General features: G+C 37.1%; 1 protein-coding gene across 5 annotated transcripts in view; it reads right to left on the bottom strand.

Annotated features, from left to right (window-relative positions):
* HDAC9 (histone deacetylase 9) overlaps positions 1–14799 on the bottom strand; it is a 457531-nt gene that overhangs the window by 24967 nt on the left and 417765 nt on the right. For all 5 annotated transcript variants that reach the window (XM_066554161.1, XM_066554142.1, XM_066554170.1 and 2 more), the window contains one exon: positions 4859–4992. In XM_066554161.1, coding sequence (XP_066410258.1) covers positions 4859–4992 — 134 coding nt within the window. The remainder of the gene's footprint in view (positions 1–4858; positions 4993–14799) is intronic.

The following is a 14799-nucleotide window of genomic DNA, read 5'->3' as shown; positions in this document are numbered from 1 at the left end:
GCTGACCTCTGGCACGAGCATTGCTCCAGTTTCCTATTCCATCCAGATCTCTATTTCTCGACTCTTGGTTTATGCAAGCAGCAGTTGACAGATGTTTTAGACCCTGTGTTAATTTTTTTCTAGCATTAGAGTTAGATTAACAATGAGGATGTGAGATTGTGAGCAAGTTTACCATGCAATTTAAAATTGATCTGAAGCCATATTCACTTCTATGAATATTTTCATTTTGGAGAGAGAAATACTTACCTGTTCTGGTAAATAAATCCTTTTAATTCCCTCTTGGCAGAGCTCACTGCCTAGCTGGCAAGCATCCACAGATTGACACTGAATTCCACAAAGGAGAAAACACCAACTTTTCATCATCAGCAGGAAAGCTGCAGAGTACAAGCTTTCCACTTAAATTACCATTCTCTCCCAAATGCCAGCTCAACAGATTGCAAGAAACAAGCACATACTTCACACTCTGCAAGAAAATTGTCCGGTGTAAGTTTTCAAGCATGCTTGGGAGCCAACCAATCACAATGTTTTGTCAAATTCGGCTTCAGACTGAAATTCAAGCCAGAAGAATATTTACTAGAAGATGTTAAATTTAGTCACTTAAAAATATTTTCACACTTGGGGCCAAATTCAGCCTTGGCCGCCAGAGTCAATGAGAACAGACGTGCATCCTCTCTGTGCCTTTGTTGCAGGGTCCCGCTGGGCAGAGGCACTGTGGACTGCACTTCTCTGCTTCCTCTGTGCAAAGAAGAGCATGACCCCATCTGTGACTAATTATCACTTGTTACACACCACAGAAAACTGCTGTGCCACAGGAGCTGAGAGACACTGCCCAAACCTGCAGACAGATCAGTGGGACCATGATGTTAGACTGACTTCTGTGTCCCGTGGAGATGTCACACCTGGCTGCTTTAAAAGGGATGGGATGAAGGAAGAGCTAAATCCTTAGGTTTTGATTCAGAGTTTTGTGCTTGAAAGAATACTTTCCTACTCTTTCTGGCTGCAGAAGAACCCCTATATGAATGCAGTTATGTTGGAAATATAGGATTTAGCATACTGGACTCAAGGAAAGCCCATGCCCGAGGATTTCTTAGATCCAAGTAGTGCCTCTTCAAAAATGATGTGGAGGAAAGAAAGCAGAACACATACCCTTACATGTCTAGGGCAGCATTACTCACCACCACTAGGGACCAAAAGTCATAGCAGAGCTCTTTATAGCACCAAAGCTAGGACTGGCAAAATAGCATGGAATTTCCATACTCCACAATGAAGATTTTGGGGGAAAATCTTAATATTCAACCAAATTTTCTACAGACTTCTTGAAATAAACTGTAAATCTTAATATTCAGCAGCTTTCTTAATTGAAGTAATATGTATATCTATATACACTTTAAAAGTGAGGTTTAAATCTATATACCCAATGTGTGAAAAACTGTAGAATCTTTTAAAGAGTGTCACAATAAGTGAAAGAATTTAATTTTTAGCATGCATATCATAATCTCAGAAAGGCTTAAAAGCAATGATTCTTTTGGAATTATCTGAATCCATCTTTTCCTTTGTTTTTACAGATGCTCTTTTAATGGACTCAAATCATGTTGAGAAAATTCAGGGATATTTTAAGGCAACTGATGGTCATCTTGCCTTTTCACCTTCCAGAAGGTTTTCCATGTTTACATTTTGGATTTCAAGGGAACCCAGCTGCTTAATCTCTTCTCACCTCTTAGGAAGATTTCCTTCCAAGGAGATAACCTACAGTGCTTCTAATTAGGTCTGCAAATGGTCAAATGGATTTTTCTCAAAGTGACATGGAAACTTTCTGCTTGTAAACAGAAGCATGGAGAGGAAAACACAAGATATCAAAATATTTAGATTTACATATAAACTTTCTAATTAAAAAATGATCTTTATGAAGTTTATCCTTAATTCTCTAATTTCCTTTTTAGTTTGTTTATTATTTAAGAAGGTATTCACAAACCAAACCAAACTGAGCCATTTCAGATACCATAGGGTGTCTTGCCTTCTTTCCAGTTGCTGTCAGAAAGGGTGTGGATCTCCTCAAAATTTTCTATTACTTATACCAGTCCTTCCATGCTCAAATTAATTTGATAGAGTACTACATTCCTAGTGTTTTCACTCACTTTTTTTTCTAAGAGAAGAGTGAGAAGTTATCTTACTTAACAAATCACTATACTATAAGACATGTATAAATAAAAATAAATCTATTTTGGATGTTAGTCTGTTTTCCTTCTTGGTTCTCTAAAAGAAACTAACAAAAGAAGGCATTTTGCACTTGTAAATTTAATGTTACCTCTTAGGTAACATATCAGACCAGCATTTGCTGAAAGTTGAAAGTTGTGGCTAGTTTTAGAATTTTTTTTAAAGTGTTATTCTGTTGGTAATAGGACACATGAAGCAGTGAATTTCTGTATTGAAAAGTCCTGGCCAAAAACAACAAAAGAAAAAAAGTTTTCAAAAAGCTCTGCAAAATGTTTATGAATTCTAATCCTCAGCACATGAATAAATACATCTGACAAACTGCAGGGTACCTCACAAAGGCCTTTCCCAACCTTTCTAATTTGAGTTCAAATCCATGTGTAGTGTTTAGAACTGAAGTTAATCTTGCCAAAGTTTTTAAACTAGGGGAGCAGCATAGATCATTATTTGTAAAAGTGAAAGGCAGATAATAAGTTATAATTATCCTATTAATCACCTGTAAAGAATTGCATTCAGAGAAGAATTCATCCTCAAATTATAGTAATTGGTTGTTTAAAGAAAAAAAAATTCCTTCCTTGGCAGAACGCGGTTGGAGTTTGGTGTGCAAGTTCATGAATAGCATGCTGAAATCAAGCAGTGTCTATATATGCTGTGGGCCATGTGGTGCATATTTTCATAAATCTATTTCTAACTGCTAGCTAGGCATCAGACTTTCTCATTAGTGTCTGTTCTTTGGCAATACCTTTACTTATTCTTTTTAGCCGATGTTAGGTTCTTGTGGTACTCTTGGTAGCAACATACTCTCTGGAGTACTTTTCTTCACAGCCATAGCATATTTTGTCTTTGAAATTCTGCTGTACCAAACCACTTGATGCATGTCCCAGAAGACAATGTTGTTAGCAAAAGGACATGAGAAAAGTGCTTATTCCCTGAGATGTTTCAAGTTATGAAGGGCTATCTTCTTTTACAAGTGAATTAAAAATGACTGCATGTGGATTTTGTTTTCATTCTCATTCAGTGATAGAAATAGTAGTTGGATTTGATACAGCGGTAAAACAAAATAAGGCAGTTTCCATAAATGGGTAGCACCACCAAATGGTCATAACTGGATAGAGGGACCCAGGCACCTACACAGAGGAGGATACATCACACCATCAGCACAGAACCGTTCACATTAGTCCCACAAGGGTGAAAACTTCAGGGAATGGGTTTAGAAATGCTATTAAAAGCTATTGGTGCTGGAAGTTACTATCACAGGGAAGATGACAAGAGAAATATCAATGAGAGAGAGTGCCAGGGAATGGCAGCTGATCAGGAAGGCAATGCTGCATTTCTAAGATTTTCAAATGCCTCAAGCTGGGTTATGTAATTCATATTTCAGTACCTAAATAAAAGAACTAACACTGAGCTGAGCAGCTTTTTTAGTAGCATATACCATCATACTGGAAAACTTTCCTTATGGGTTTTGTCAAAGGTGACAGTAGATAAAACTTATTGAAACCTTTCTCTTTTTTTTTTTTCTGGTGTCTGTTTAACATTTCTGAGAATATATTTGAAAAAAAACTAGCACTTAATTCATTGTATGTATAATGTACAAAAATAATAAGCATTGTTGATGTGTCATAAAGATGAAAAGCAAAGGTTTAAAAGAACACTTAAAAAATTCTTCTACCCAACATCCATCAGAAGACACATTATTTCACCTTATTCAAATAGGTAGGAAGCCTTGAAGTGGAAGGGAACTGGCAGACTAGCCTGCAATTTGGCACTAATACATTTGATTGGAGAGATTATATAGCTATTAAGACTTCCCCTGAGGGGGAAACAAAGTGGCACACTCCACTTTATAACAAGATCTTGCAAAATTCGCAATTTATGGTAAAGGCTTTTATCCCTTCATAAATTATTTTGGCTATACCTTCAGCAATTTTTTTTCCTTCTCTCTGCATTTATAGGATAAAAGATATTTTTTAATGGACAGAATAAATATTTTCACTGGTAAGAATCCTTATCTTGCATTTCTATACATAAATAGCACATACTCATATTTACCTAGTCCTAGAGTCTCCTCTCAAAAGTTCTTAACATATACAGTGTTTGATAACTCTCGGAAACTCTATTTCAACTGCATACAGATCAACCTGAATCCTCATTTATAATTTTATTTCAATCTTGTACACATTTTTATTAATGTTTCAGAAGTGAAGTGTCAAAATACTGCAAAATATGTACGTTTGCAATGCCCAGTTTCTGAGATTATCAGTTACCTTGGAAAAGACATTTTTTTCCCATGATAGATGCCTAAAAGGTCCATTCCTAATAGATGATATGTGCACCAATGACTACCAAGTGATGATGTCAAGTCTGGTATTCAGCATATCACTAAAAGCCATTTGGAGGTTTTAAATATTACTCAGAACTGGGAATAATTTAGGCATAAACTAAAGAATTTGTATAATCATCTAATTTAGAGGTATTTATGCCACCAGGCCTGTTCATTTCTAAGGCATATTCAAATTCCATGGTTTTTATACCAAACGAAAAAAAGGACTGACACTATTGTTACTAAATGAATACCGAAGATAGGAAGATAGCAGCTTCAGCAAACTTTGCTCATTCTCTCCACCTGCTATGATTTATGTTTTACCTCATTTCCTAGGAGGGCATTTATACAGGCTTCAGAGGCATCACAGATGGCAGTGAGGTCATGTCCTCCCTCCAGTGCCAGCACCACGCGGCCGTCCGCCAGCTTCAGCAATTGCTTGGTTAGGTGACCAAAACCTGGTATTCAAACACAGGAGTGCAAACAATTAAAGCAGAACAGGCATTGCAGGCATGGTTCACATCTGCTGCACAAGAATGTAGAAAGCTCTGGAATACTGTATAAGGAGCATAGGATATACTTAGTCCAGTATCCTATTTCTGACCATAGCCCTCACCAGATGATTTGGAGTTAGTATACGGAATTTTTTATGAGGCACGTGTGAGATAATATCCCTCATGCTGATTCCTCATTGCTGGAGATTAGTTGAAACACAAGGATGTCTCTCTTCTTACCTTTGTTAACTATTATCACCTTGGATTCTCTTCCTATTTGCATATCAGTGTGATATATAGCCATGTTATTTAGAGAGGTTTGACTTGGTCACTTATGGCATTGATATGACAAATAATATTTGTAGTTAAACTATGGTGCTATAATTAAAAATAACTGTGCTTTCCAAATGGGATGATGAAGGGTTTTTTATTTAAAAATTACTTCTTCTTTGTATTTGAGGTTTGAGAATTATATAAAATCATGGACTGAGAGATAGTGGAAACATATGGTACCTCTTAGCTCCATCTTGAAGTGTTTTTAGAAGCAGCACTAACAACTTTAAATCAGGGGTTTGGAATAAGTGAAAAATGTCTAGAACTTCGAAGCTATCTCTACCAGTATCGCTCACTCCTGACAAACAGTACTCTAAGAAACTCTGCACCATAGCCAAAAATGATGGTACTCCATTTTCTGTGGTGATCTGTAACTACACAGACATTACCGCAAAGTTTTCATCTGTGATTCAAGTAAAGTTAATTTATTACATTTTTAATGACAAGAAAACTTGCATGAAACATGTCAATTTGGAGTGAAGATTTTTGGAAAAAAAATTGTGGTCGTTTCCTAGGACAGCTATTGTTTTTTTTAATCTCTTTCAAGTAAGAAATGATAAATAAAGATTTGAAACTATTGATGTTAAATAAACATCACATCTTATTCTTAATTTTCCACTAGATTTGTACAGATTTACTAGATAAACTAGATTTGTAATTGCTTCATTGATGGTCATCACTAGTCATTCCAGTGCATTTCATTTCCTTAAATAAAGCATTAGAAGGTACTTGCTAAACTCTGGAGTTCTATAAAGACAGGGAAATCAGCATCTTTTTACTGTGTTCCAGTGAAGAAGACTCCTAAAAATCAAAACTGTGAATATTACAAGAATATTTTCCAGAAATATCTTCCAAACTCATGTTTTAATTCTGTTTTCATCTTGGGATGTAAAATGGACATCTTTGTTAAGCACATGTCTGACTTTAGAAAAGGAACTTATACTATATCAAATCTGGATTAGCTGTACAGACATAAAACCCCCAAAACAAAAAAAAATTCCTCTACTTGCCACTTAAAATATAGATGATCATAGAAACACTTGAGGTGAAATACTGTTTCCTTGAGCCACTGCCCAATCTTCTCTGTACCCAAAAATACCGCAGTTTTGATACTAGCAAAGTAACTACACCATGGTTCCAATCACATAAAGGGTTGAATAAGAAATGAAACCTTAAACGCTTATTTAAACTCAGCCTTCCCTCCTGAAAAAAAAAAAACAAAAAACCAAAAACAAAAAAGCCCTCAACAACCTCCCTCCCCACAAAAAAACCCAATTTAAGACAAGGATAATAAAAGTGAAGGAAGGAGTGGAATGAAGGTAACCTTTGATCTTTAGCCAATTTCTGCTGTCTTTTACCTACAGAAATTATTTCTGTCTGCATGTTGCACATGCAGATCTTTAGATGCATAAGAAGAGAGTGCCAACAGTGTAAAGTGACTCAAAGATAGAACATTTACAGGAAATGAAGAAGACTGAACAGGCACAGGCTCCCCACATCTGTAATTCACCCTTGGAGTGTGTGAAAAATCCAACAGCACTTTTAAGATGATGTTATACTTTGTGTTACACAGATTCTGTGAAGGGAAAGCTCTACCATGTTTCCCCTGCACACTGGAGAATTTTGTATTACTGCAAATATTGCTATCTCCACATTGTAATCTTCTGAGATTTGTAGGGCAATAAATGTAAAGGTTCTTGCTATGCCTTTTCTTCATTTAGACAACCATACATAATATAACCCACCACCATTGTTACAATATTAGTTTGTCTGCCTAGTTTCCTGATGACTTTCCTAGTATCAGTTATAATAGTCACCCCTGACTTGAATCAGGATACAACGAGCTACACAGAAAGCATCTTTCCACCAGAGATCACGGTAACAGGATAAACTGTTTCAACCCAAATTAACATGATGGGGCTTTTCTTCAGTATAACTGCCATGAGAAAGTAAAGGTGGCTTGCTAGACTAAAGAAATAACTTTAGTCAACAGTACCAACATCGCCAGTGACTGAATGAGTTATGGAAATTCTTAACAAAGAAACTTGGATCCTGTGTCACTGCAGCAACCTAGGAAAGATGTTAGCTTCCTCAAGGAAATCCCCTGGAGTGAAAAAGTAAGAAAATGGAAAGAAAGGAATCCCAGTGAAGTAATAGTTTTAAGATGGGCTGTAGTTCATGCCAAATAATTAATGAAAACAAGAAGAAAATAGTAACAAGCACCATTAAAAGAATCCGTCATCTCCCCTGATATAAGGAGATCAAGCACTGGCCAACTTAAGGTGCGAAAGGAGTCAGACAAGTATTTTGAATCCCGGGCCTTCCAACTCATATGAATATTTAGAAATCAGCAGCAGTTCTTGGCCCTTCTATTGTACCTGCTGAAATCTTCTTGTAAATGTGCTCAGTGATTTTGCATTTCAGAGAAGTGCAGCATTTTTTAAAATTAGGCTCATGCAGTGTGCCTGGAAATTGTGAGAATGGTTTTGTGCCAACTATTATGTTCATAATTTCTGTAATTTAAATATTAAAAGTTTCATCAACAGATGAAACAACTTGCTTCATCAACAGATCCAAAATTAGGGTATCCTTGGTAGAACTTGCAAATGCATTAAATATTCATTTGCTATCATCCTATTAAATATTATGATTAACCTTTCATTTCCACAAGAAACAAAACACTACTAAGTAATTCTGAAATTCTTACTCACCAGGTGTTTTATACTTTCTTCACAAAAAACCCCAAGGTTTACAATGTACATACAAGCAGAGAAGACTAGATTAAGATTGTAACCATTATAAACCATGTTATGCATTGGACAGATAATCTGTATATGTTCTGTTATTTGCCAATCTTTGAAGTAAAAATACAAAATTTCAAACCAAAAACATAATTTGTAATTTTTAATTATACTTTTTCCTGTCCTGCAGTACTATTATTGGAGGAGATACAATATTCAGAAGAAATTATTCTAGTGTAGGAAGGTGGAAAGAGAGAAAATTATTATTCTATTAGACTAATGAGCAAGCTCTTAGGCTGTTATTGAAGTGTGCTCATCACTTGAATTACCATCTAAGGAAGTGATTCATCTCTTAGTGGATTGATGCCCCAGTAAGGATCCTGGGGTTTTTTTTCTGTTTGTAACAGACAAGCTCCCCCCACACTCTTTTTAGTTTTGCTAAGCAGCAAGGAATGGCATAGATGAGGTTTCTGAAGCCTCATTCGACCAAAGTCAATAGAGCAACTGTACTCTACCTGGACTTACTGAAAACCAAAAAATATATATAAAAATCCTATAAAGAGAGAATCCAGAGTTGTTTCAGTTTTCTTTTGTTGTTTCTGAGGTATCTTTACTCTGATAACCTGAAATGGACAGTGGCAAGCAGAAGGCAGGTAAAACACCTCTTATCCAGGCCAGTTCCCCTCTGACAGGCTCCTTACAGAGCCGTGTGTTGTGTTACGTGTGCTTGAAGTAAAGCTAACCAGTCAGAGTTCGTATGGACAACTTCCCATTTTGCAAAAGAAGCATTTGAGAAGAAAGACAACTTGTGAACATTATTCTTTTTGCATCTTTTCCTCAGCAGATACAGAAAGGAACCATATGGATGGGGTGAGCTCCCAGCCAGCACCGCAGCACTCCTTGTTTGCATAAACAGTCATATGTGCAATTCAATTTGCTTGCCAGCAAATGTGCAAACACCCAGTTAGCGGGGACTAAACCTGCCTCAGCAGAAGAGAGACCCCTTCCCTGTCCCCCCACTGTGCATAAGGGAGCAGATGTCTCTTGTGAAGTCATTTTTGGATGATGGCAAGCTGAACAAAGCCATGGTACTGGCCCTTGCTCACTGGAGATGGCTGGTGAAGGAACAAGGACACATCAACAACTAAAAGACTGGAGAAGCTTTAGAGTTATGGAGAAAGCATCAGCTTTTTCAGCCTCAGCAGCGGGGCCGCAACAGCTCTTTTGGCTTCAGCGTCTTAAAAGCTACAACCCAACCCTAAATTACAGGCAGAGCTCTGGTGAGCTCCTCTGGATGATAAGTGCAGCCTGGAGAGGAATACATGCAAAACACAAAACCTCCACAGTCTCTGTCCTGGACCTCCAAGCATGTATTTAACTATTATTTACCATTTAATCATGTCATTACTCTCTAATTTACTTGACAATGTGTTTTCCTCTTATTAAAACTGTTGCAATGATCTCTGCCAAAATTCTACCCACCAGTGTTCCGTGCTCCTTCCCTGTGGCTCCTCCGTGACTATTTGATTAATTTTCATTGATATTTTTCCAACAATAGCATCTAAAATTAACTGGGTCAGTTTTTACATAACTTCCTGAGTCACCAGGCTACGTGTCCTAAATAAATATGTCCATACAGGAGTCAAATGATAATTTACCCTTCCAGCACAAGCAGGGGCTGGGATATTTTACAAAGTTTGTATTCTATGATAAGAGAACATATTTTATTCGCAGCTCTTAATTCAGGACCTTTTATTCAATCAAAACTTCATTTGGATGAAGTCAGAGACTTGACTCAGTTGGCAGGACATGGCCTTGAGTGAGGGGGAAAAGGAGATTTTAACGCCAAATACATTCTTATGAAAAACATTTTCCAAATGGCTGAAATTACAAATGCTAGTGCTGAGGTACCTGAATTTAAATGGTACATTTGGCCTCCAGGCATTAGCTGCTGATTTCTTGCTTTTAATACAGGAGAGGGAAGCTCAGTAACACTTCAAATTACATGTCTCAAGCAGGCATTTAATTTATATTAAATTAGACAGTAATTGTATGTTAAATAAATACCAATAGTCTCAGGAACACATTTTTATGGAATAACAATTTATGTAATAGATGTTTTTATTGCATGCCTGTTAGGTCTACAGTAATATGTTTTTCTTAATTAGCTGCTCTTTAGCTGTTACACAGAACATAACTTACTAAATCTCAATATATCTTCAAGGCTACATAGGATACCTCTTTGAAAGTCAAATACTGCAAACCTGTCTTGCTACAGGAAGAAGTGACCTTGCAATGCTCAGTAAGATGGTATTTTCAACTCACTTGAGATATGGATGTATCTAAATGTGCCATACAGTCCATAGCATTTGCTTAGTCCTTCATGAGGGAGGAACTTTTATACCTTCACGACACAAGGCAGCACTAACCACCAGGCAAAATGTTTCTTAGAGAAAACATATGGAGGAAGAACACCCCCCCAAACTTTCCTCCCAATTAAATAATGGCAAAAATAAAAGGATGGCATTTCTTTTGTAACTTGCATTATCAAGCTTTAGCTATTCTGCATCCTCCAGGAAAGGTCATTCTAATGTACAAAATAATTATGAATCTTTTACAACTTTTAAAGTGCTGTTATGTGGATTCAGAGGGAAAATATTCAACCACAGATTTCAGCTGCCAAAGTCAAAGCAGGGACCTTTGGATATTCCAAAAACAGGCAGGATGTTTTTCAGCTCTGTTCTCACTAGCTCTTTGCTCTGTGCCTTCCTTTCTTCTCTGTTTCCTGACATTTCCTTAATGTCTGCCCCTTCTTATAGCTGGCCCAAGTAATATTTTTTTCACTGTCCTGCTATCCTTCCCCTCTTTTTTTGTTTTGCTTCCTATTTAGAAAATTCTTTACTAAGTGAAGTCAGACAGGATGCAAGATGATCCATTCAACAGAGATCTTCCCTGGTTTTTCAAGAGCAAGTAGTTGTTCTGCATCAGAAGGCAGAAGCCAGAAGAGGGAAGCTGTAGGACTTCATATAGCAAGGTGGTATTTCAGAGTCTTGGATTCAGATCTCCCTGAAAAAGACTGTTGCTTCATCTGTGAGGTGAGGGGATTCTCCATGAAGTTTGGAGAGCTTTTACTTTTTTCTTTTTTCCTGGAGACTAAAAAACTCTTAAAAAGGATTCTGTGGAGATAGACTAATCAGACTAATAATTATCTGTGAAAATCTGTCCCACATACTGTGAAATCTGCCAAGCTGATAGAGCATGTGGTATTACTGTTATCATAATAACTTCTTCCAAATCTGATCAAGTTGCCTGATTAAACTGATATACAATATATGCATCTGATGTTACAAGTTACAGATGATTATATCTCCAAATCTGAGTCTAGACTCAGTAAGGGGTTGGCTAGAAAACAAGACATCTGATAAAAAAATAATTCAAAGTATGAGGAATTTGTTTCTAATCCATGCCGGAATGAAAATCAGATACTACTATTGACTATCCAAATAAATCAGTGAGCTTGATTAAGTTTGGAGAAGTTTATTATAATGCTACTGCCTATAAAATCAACTTGACACATTTTTAAAATATGTGGGGCAAAGTTTCTGCTGTTACACATGAATAGCTGAAATGTGGGCACTGAGTTATAACTGAAAACAATCTGATGGGAAGATCTAGCTTTATTTCTTTTTCTAACTGATGAAAAGCCAAGTCAGTTAATGCTGAATTGACCTAGGAGGCTAACACAAAGGATCTGATTTAAACCCCAGCACTCAGAAGCTAAGAACTGACTGCCATTTTCTGAAGGTCTAATATATCCTGCCAAGAAAATCAGCATGGACTAAAGGATCTTTCCAACTTATATAGTTTCTCAGAACATACAAATTAAGGTTCTCACTATATTTTCAGTCATTTACTGACCCTACCATATCAACATATCAGATTAAATTAAAAGCTCATTCTTTAGCCAGTGTTAATCAGCGTATACCATTATCTAAAGACCTAGCCTCCAGATGTGGACCATTCATCATTCCAAGGCTAGTGACATGCATACAATAAGCACATCAGGGAGAGGTTCTTGTAGGTGGATAGACTTGAAGTAAACACTCTATTTCCTGACCAGTTTGGCAACAAGTTTCTTGGTGAACTCAGTATTAGTATCAGAGGTCTAGTGCCCCTCAGGATTTGGATCACATTGTTTAATAAACATAATTTTATGAAATCAGAAGGGAATAAGGCACTGCGTTTCTAAGGGATTACTGTACATCTCATACAGTTATTCACTCTCCCTCTGGCCCTGTGCCTGTTAACCCTACCTGACACATGCTATAATCACCCAGAAATGCACTGCCTGTCACCACCTATTGAAAAGGTAATGTGTAAAACTTGCTAGAGGAAATGGTATTCAAACTAGGTTTGGGGTCTGACTCCTTACAGTCTTCTGTTTAATTGCAATTTCCAAGTAAAATACATTGAGTAACTTTCTATTATGTTGTTCTGTTACAAAAATGTGTAAGAATTAAGGATGTGATTTCAACCCAGACAACAGCCCTTATGTACCTTTTCATACTATTAAAAGGACACAAAAATGCCATGAAATGGTGGAATTGTAAAAGCAGCTGTAGCTACCATTAGAATGACATAGGTGACTCTATCCAGCCTTCTCCATGAATAGAGAAGTTATGTCAGAACCTTGTCAGTCATGTTATTACACAGCAGAGTTTGCAGGAGCCTTAACCTGCTGGGAGCACAAGAAAAGGTGGTAAGGACTGGCACAGGCTTCAGGTGAAGGCAGGACTGATGCCATTTTGTTGTCATGCACAACAGGTGGAAATACATAGAAGACATTTTTATTTTCTGGTCTCTTTGTTTCCACAGAAATTCTACCACACCACCTCCCTCTCCCCCAAAAATACCATGCACTGCCCCCTCTCCCCCACAAATCCCCCAAGAAATACATATAAGAATAAATTATTTTCTTACAATTTTGAATACCTCACCCCTGTCTTTCCAGTTGTCCAACATACAGTTGTCTGAAAGAGTCTTTCTGTGAGATCCTGCAGCCAAGTGGTGACCCACCAATTACTGCTTGAGAATTAGTGGTTCAGAAGCCTTATGGAACTCTTTACTCAGTGGTTTTCTACCTTTTCTTAGAGAAAGTTAAAGCAATAAGATGACATGGGTGAAAGATGCCTTCAGGTGGCTGAGCAGTCAAGGAGTACTACTTTCTGGATTTTCTCAGAGTGAGGAGCACAATCACTCCTGATTCTTCAGGATCCATATATAAACAAATTACCACTATCTCTGCTGTTACTATAGCATGACAGCAGTATTAAGGGAAGCTGGAAAACCTAAAATAAATGGTAATCTTCATTGAACAATAGAAACATCAAGACAAACAATGGTATTTCTGTGCTACACTCAGACCTAAATCCAGCTAACTAGTGTCAAGGTAATTTGAGGACTCCAGATGTTGTTGCAGCTGCAACAGTCATCTTAGTCATTCTCCTTAAAAGTGGGAAGTTCACAACAGGGCAAAAACCATTCCTTCCACATTGAGATACTGTTTCTTCAGCAGCAACAGTTATTTCTTCTTCAAGGGTAAACAGCACATCAGCTTTTTTAGCTGGAGTCACTGAAAATCGTCTACCAGAATAGCTACTGTTTCTCCCTCCAGTTTTAGGAGCTAGCTGCTGCAATGGCTAAAAAGCTCTCTAGTGGCTCTAGAATCTTAGCAAACAAGGTAAATCAAATTGCAATGTCAGGATTTACTCAGCTATTTACTCTTAGCCCTGATGAAAGCTGAAGAGCCACAGTAGCTGAGAGTTTGGGCAAAAATTATCCAAACTTCATAGCAAAGCCACTTAGAAACCATAGAAAAGAAAGGCATTCAACTGTGTCACTACAAATAAATAAACAGGGAGAAATATAAAACTCAGAACAGTTCCACTCATTAGGACACGAAGTGGTCACTCCAGCAGAGGATAAACATTTTAGTCATTCTCAGTTTTGGCTAAATTGCTGATTTAATTTCATAAAGTAAATGGCCATGGACCAAAATTGTAGCATATTCTTACTGTTTTAACCTAGATTTCAGTGCTAAAATTTATGTTGGGGGGAATTAATTATTTAGTAATATTAATTACCCATGAGAGATAAAGATGAAAGGAAAAAAGGGACATAAGAGAATTGGGAAAAGGATAAAAGTGTTTGTTTGGTAAATAAAATAGACTGTTATTACATAAGAGGACAAATAAATATTCTTGTGGCTAATAGACAATAAAGGCATGGAAGGATGAGCAAGAAAAAAAATGAATGTCAAGGAAACAGATTTTCTTATAACCATCAGAAAGGGTCAGAAAGTAAAAAGAGCTGAATAAGTTTATGGTCTTATTTTTACAAGGGGATGAAGAGCATTTTGAACTTTCCCCAGGGATACACTTTTGTATCCTTTATTTGCAGAGAAAGGTGAGACACTGCTCCAGTAATATTAACATGGAAATAATTCAGTGAACTCTGGATTCCTCAGTGATAAGTTGCTAACTAAAAAGAGGTTTGAACACAGGCAGCTGGCACAGTGCTGGGTGACAGGTTTGTATGTGTGGCTAAAGGTGTTAGTGATAACACTCAAAGCAATGAAAACATTGAAATAAGCAGGTACTTGACTACGGGCTGGTCTCCCTAGGAACAATTACATCTC

Source organism: Molothrus aeneus, chromosome 1 (genome assembly GCF_037042795.1).
Source record: "Molothrus aeneus isolate 106 chromosome 1, BPBGC_Maene_1.0, whole genome shotgun sequence".
Classification (NCBI taxonomy): domain Eukaryota; kingdom Metazoa; phylum Chordata; class Aves; order Passeriformes; family Icteridae; genus Molothrus; species Molothrus aeneus.
Note: the sequence above shows the minus strand (reverse complement) of the source record. Positions and strands in the feature narration are given on the sequence as shown.